The sequence below is a fragment of the Rhinatrema bivittatum genome, unplaced genomic scaffold, assembly GCF_901001135.1.
Source record: "Rhinatrema bivittatum unplaced genomic scaffold, aRhiBiv1.1, whole genome shotgun sequence".
NCBI classification, from domain to species: domain Eukaryota; kingdom Metazoa; phylum Chordata; class Amphibia; order Gymnophiona; family Rhinatrematidae; genus Rhinatrema; species Rhinatrema bivittatum.
In genome coordinates, this window is record NW_021821139.1 from 81,973 (window position 1) to 87,972 (window position 6,000).

The 6,000-nt window shown below is 46.4% G+C and overlaps 1 protein-coding gene across 1 annotated transcript in view; it reads right to left on the bottom strand.

Moving 5' to 3' along the window:
• LOC115082485 (interleukin-11 receptor subunit alpha-like) overlaps positions 1 to 5,771 on the bottom strand; it is a gene marked incomplete at its 5' end in the record, with an annotated part of 37,278 nt that extends 31,507 nt beyond the window's left edge. The window contains 2 exons of the mRNA XM_029586707.1: positions 2,828 to 2,991; positions 5,608 to 5,771. Coding sequence (XP_029442567.1) covers positions 2,828 to 2,991; positions 5,608 to 5,771 — 328 coding nt within the window. The remainder of the gene's footprint in view (positions 1 to 2,827; positions 2,992 to 5,607) is intronic.
• Between the last annotated feature and the right edge of the window lie 229 nt (positions 5,772 to 6,000).

Consider the following 6,000-nt stretch of genomic DNA (forward strand, 5'->3'; position numbering starts at 1 on the left):
GAGGATGCAGGATTGCACCTCTATTGTCTGCCGGAGACAGAGAAATACTGAGGGACTGCAGGTGGCGCTCTCAGTTACGTAGCAGGGCCTGAAAGGTTTTTATTCTCTGGCTCCATCTACTGGTAGGGGTGCAAAACCCCACTTGTCTCGACTGATCGGGGTAAGAACAGGAACTGGGCCATATTGGGTGGGGGAAAGAGGGGGGTTGGGGAAGTGGAGCACGTGGGATACAGCATTCCAGAGATCTTTGGGAAGGGGAGGATGGAGGAATAGAAGACTAAATCTAGGATAGAGAGCAAGGAGGAAGAGGGAGAAAGGGGGGAGTTGATATGAGGGAGCGAGGACAAGAGACTGAAGGGGAAATAACCTGAGACAGAGAGGGGGACAAGAGAGAAAGGCCACTGGATAAGGGACAAGATGATGGAGAGAAAGAAAACTCGGGATGGGGGTGGAGTAAGAACTGGTACTAGAATGAAGAAATTGGAGAAAAGACTCAGGAATAGGGAGAGAGGAAAGACTGGGAACTGAGGGACAGGGAGACAGAACATTGGACAGAGAGAAGAGAGACAGGACAGCTATTAGGAGAGAGGACTTGGCTAGGGGTGGAGCGTGATTCAGAGGAGCCTGGATTTGTGTGTTGAGGGAGAGGAATCCTGGGAGATAATGGAGAAGAAAGGGGTATGAAGAATGGAAAAAAGAGAGAATCGAGGAAAGGGAGGAGGAAGATTGAAGAGAGAGTATTAAAATATCTGCTCTGAAGGAGCACACCAGGGGGAGAGAGAGAGGGAAAAGTAAAAAGAAACAAAAACCAGAGAGAAGAAGAAGAAAAAAGAAATGCTGAGCCAAAAGAGCAAAGCAGAGAAACCAAAGGTTAGAACTTTTTAGCGCCAGATAAAGAATATTAATAACTCATCGTTGTAAAATATCATGGGATGCAATCTAAAGTCCCTGACCTAGATGGTTCTCCCACATAGAGTTTACATGTTGGGAATAGTTGGATAGTCTGACTTTTTCTGATATATAATTACTTCCCTTGTATGCAGGACACACCCATCAGCACTGAGGATTTTGAATTGGGCCCATAAATATTTTGGGGTAACAAAATAAACTGCTCGCTCACTACTAGCAATACAGGGGACAAGTGCCCCCAGAAAGTGGGTCCCTCCTTCCCACTGGCAAGAGCAGCTGAGCACTTCTAACCTGCGTGCACCTTCTCCGCGTGGGACTCTGTGATCTCGCAGGACCCGCGCGTTTAGATATCGGACTGAAGCCGGCAGAATGAGGCACACACAAATCAAAAGCACTACGCTCCCCCTGGCAGGGAAAGGAGGCCGAGAGTCATGTAGAATTGATTTGTGTTGTGAAATAAAAAAAAGGTTGAGAAGCACTGTACCCTGGAGATACAGGCTCAGATCCCCAGGGCACTTTACGTGCATGCGTTATAAATGACCTTTCTTTCTGGGACACTCGACCTTCTTACGTTACCACAATCTGATGTTTGAGCGATGATCTGGGGATACAGTTTCCAGGAAAGGCATTAAAGAAAGCAAATTTTTCCTGCAAATCCAAGCTAAAGATGCACACAAAACAGACATCACTGAACTTTAGAGTCAATACACTGGCCAGTGGGCAGGAAACAAGTTTCCAGAAGACCATCTCTGCATCAAGTTTCATCCAACTGGCAAATCATTGCACAGTATGTTGGGCAATGCTTTGCTAATAAGTTATATGAGACAACACAATGAAACATCAACTTTTGGATTATAAAAAAAAATGCACCACAAAGTCTCTCTATCATTCCCTTGCAATTATGTCATTTGAGTAAAAAAATAAAAATAAAAATTACAAGGTATTGTATATTCATAATTCCACTTTGATTGTCATGTCATTGCCAAAAAAACTGGGAGGTCTCAATATTCAGCGTGCCAGCGAGCAGGAAAGTTTCCCAGGTAACTTTTCCTGGACATTCAGCGGAGCATACCTGGAAAGGTGTTCTGCTGAGTATTAACCAGGTAACTTATTTTCTGACCAGAATTACCGGTTAACTTTAAATCAAGAGAGTGCTGAATATCTAAGCTCACTGGCTAAAGGTAACCCCCCACCCCGGGACACCCTCCACATCACCTCTTTTTACAGGCCTAAATTTTGTGCAGGTAATGAGTTACACCTAGGGCCAAATTTAGCTTAGGAATGGGGGGGGGGGATTTATCTGGGCAACTCCAAAGTTACCCGGACAGACCCTTTCACTATTGACCTCTGCACGTTTGAATGAACAGGAAACTCAGCGATGCCCGCTGGTTATCAGCATGCTGGCTGTAAAGTCATCAAAGCCTCTAACTATTGCTTTCTTGTCACATCAAACCAGCCAGCGAGGGGAGGACATCCTACTACCATTCACTAAATAGTAGCGGGTGCTTTTTAAGTAAGACTGGGTGAGGTCTCTGTGAAAGCAATGGCTGGTGCCCTGCATTCCCCCTAACCACTTTTCAATGGACAGCACTGCAAATGGCCTGCCAGAATCAGAAACTGCAATATCAGGAAGACCGATAGTAAAAAAAAAACAAAAAACAACCCTTGAAAAACCCTACAAAAATGTACAGCTATCACAAGACTTTATTCTTCAAAGTTTCGCTCGGCTGCAAAGGACAGCTGAGCTGACGGAGAAAAGTGATGCTTCGCGGGCCATCCTAATCACAGTAGGTAGCGCGATGAGAAGCACAGGCAGTAGCAGAATTTGTGAAGCATTTTCCCCCAGAGCTGATACAAAACGTCCCTGCTGTAAGCAGCACTTTGGGTTTGCTCTCATGGTCTCCTTCTTAAGACTCACCACGGTCCAGGAGCCATGGAGCACGGTGCGGTACTGCAGGCGGAACTTCAGCTGTAAGGGAGACTCTCTGGGCCACGTGACAGGATAATCCCAGCTGACCTGTAACCTCCTGGGATAGAAAGGAACTGGCTCGACCAGGAGGGACTCTGGAGGATCCGGCTTAACTACAAAAAAAAAAAAAAAATGCAAGACAAGAAATCAGGGCTTGACAGACAAGTTCTCTCAAGGTCACGCACACCCAGGCTCATGGCTTCTATTGCCTACGTTGCTCACCGAGCTTTGAAGTCTGGGTTTAAATTACAAATCTAGAGCCCAACGGATGTTACAAGAGAAGAGGTTTTTGGATTGTGCGGAGCACGGGAATTTGGAATCTGGTTTTGAACAACAGTGACTTAAACTGTGGAATGCCATCGGCTACTGTGCATTTTGGGACAAAATTAGATTAGCAGTGATCTGACCTTATTCATGCTCTTCTCGCTTCCTTAGTTCACTCCTCACTTTTTAACCTCTATTTAGAGTACCTACCGTGTTGCAGATCTTAGTATCATCTGCACAAAGATAAACCTTTTCAGGCAGATAGAAAGAAAAAAAAAAAAAAAGGGAGCACCTACATTTTGGGCACTTGAGTTAGGTGTCAATTTCCATCTGAAGTTGGGGGCCTAAATTCTCAGCTGAAAATTCACCTATATTTAACCCACCGTACTACTTCTCCAAGTCTACCCTGCCGGTGCCTTTCTGGCACTGCTAAAGTTCAAGACACTGCCTTGCCTGTATATGAAACCATGCTACTGACGGCCAGCGGAGTCCAGGTGGGAACTGGTTAAACAATAGAAAACAGAGGTCTAAATAACAGGAGTCCGGTGGTACCTTACAGACTACAAATTTAGTGAAGCATGAGCTTTCAGGGACAGAGAACACAGTTCACTCTGTCCTAGAAAGCTGAAGCTACAATAAACTGATCTATAAGGTGCCACCCTACTCCTGTCATTTTTGATACACCAGACTTACACGGCTATCCTTGTGAAGAGGACTAGTAAATGGTAACTTTTCTCAGTGGAGAAAGGTGAATAATGGATCTATTCTGGGACCACTGCTTGTTAACATATTCATAAACAAATCTGGAAAAGGGAACAATGAGGGAGGTGATCAAATTTGCCGACGACACAAAATTATTCAAAGCTGTTAATCACAAGAGGATTGTGAGAAATTGCAAGAGGACCTTGCAAAACTGGGAGGCTGGGCATGCAAATGGAAAGTGAAATTTAGTTTCAAACAATTTTTATTGTTTTAATCACCATACAAACCTCCCCAAGAACATTGGGTTTTGAAACATGCTTTGCATTAACAATCGCACTGTGAACAGCTGAGTATTTTCTCCCATCCCCCAGCAGAGATATCCCCCTTCATGTCCGTCGTCCCCCAACCCCAGAGGCTCCTATCACGTGATCCATTTTATGTCCATTGCACTATCCCAAATACGTAAAAAGCGCAATCCTGTCAATCCAAACTATTGCCAGTCATTAGAAACATAGAAATGACGGCAGAAGAAGACCAAACGGCCCATCCAGTCTGCCCAGCAAGCTTTCACTTTTTTTTTCTCTCACATACAGATCGATACAGTAAAGTGCAACCGCGGTTACCCCTCTCCTAACTCGCCTTCTACTCACTTTCCGGCCGCGTTAGCCCTTCCCGCGATACACTATCCCCTTTAACTCATCCCAACCGCCTCTTAAAATCCCCGGGTGACCCCTTCCGCCCGCGGCATGTATATTAAATGTAAACGAGCGAATTAGCTATTCCCTCCCATACAGTAACGCGCGCCCTGACTATCGCTATTTTACCCTGCCGTTTTGCCGCGCGTTTACCCTGCTAACTTACCGCCTACCCTTACCCCTGCGTTAGAGGCAGGGGTAAGGGTAGGCGGCAAACTTTCCCCCAGCCCCCGCTCACCTGCCCTGGCCGCGTCCGGTCTCCGGTGCAGCCCCAGTCCTGTCCCCTCCTCCCGAAGCAAAAAAAAAAAACAAAAAACCCGAAAAAAAAGTAGCAAGAGAGTGAGGGGAGAGACGGGCAATCCTACGCTCGGGCCTGCCAGTCCCTTGTCCTCTCCTCCTCGAAGCAGGGCGCGAAAAGCAGCCTTGCTCCGGGAGGAGGGGGAGGGCAGTTTAAAGCGACGAAGCGACTTACTTTTGCAGCCCCCCCCCCCCGGACATCGGCGACGACCTCTATCTGCTGGCACACAAAAAGGAAACCAACTGCCAATGTAAGTACGAGTTAAGTGAAGGCTCGTGGCAGCGTAACCCAAGGGCTCAGTTGTACTGGAAGCCCAGTGGAAGAGCAGGAAATCGCCGAGCCAAAAACAGTTCATTAAAAAAAACAAAAAAAAAGGCAAGCCAATGTTTCGTGTCCTTGGAAGCAGAGGACTGGGGTTTTCAGGAGATATCATATTAGAGGGTAAAACTTGTAGAAGCTTTAGAAACATCTACATTAAACATTATTTAAGTAGATCTGAACCTCTTTCTCAGAAGGTGATGCTCAATTGCTTTAAAGGATTTCCGTGGCTCTGGAAGGCAGATTCATTAAGGCTTTTCTCCCATTTTGTGTCGATGGGAAAAAGCCCTTAGTGAATCAGGTACTTACGTTTGTTAATAAGCGTGATATCAAACTATTAAAAACCACTTTCTTTTTTTTTAGTTTGCCCTGTAAGGCCAGATTTGATGGCACAACACAGGATGGGACAGGAGGAAGGCAGGGCCCCCAGCTGGCATCTGGTTTGCACTCACCCATTGCTTGCATCAACACGTCCAGCAGGCGGAAGTTTGAGCCCAGGGGATTCTCCTCCGTGACGTTCAGCCGGTACGAGCTCCAGAACCCCTCCTTGACGACAGAGCACACGTTGGGCTGGGCAGGGTCCTGCAGGCAGGGCCGGGTGTTAAAGTGCTTGTCCCTGAAAGGAAGCAGACCCCCCCGGTACCCTCTTATCAAAAAAAGTCATGTCCGCTCACTGAATAAAACAAGAGGGTCATAAAGAATTAGGGTTGGCATTTCATCCCTCAGATCAAGCGAACATGTTGACCCCCCCCATCCTGGTTTTTGCCCGATGGCACGTACGGGAGCTGTTATTCTGATTTTGGCCACTGATTTCCCTAAGGAAAAAAACACAAGAGCTTTCAACT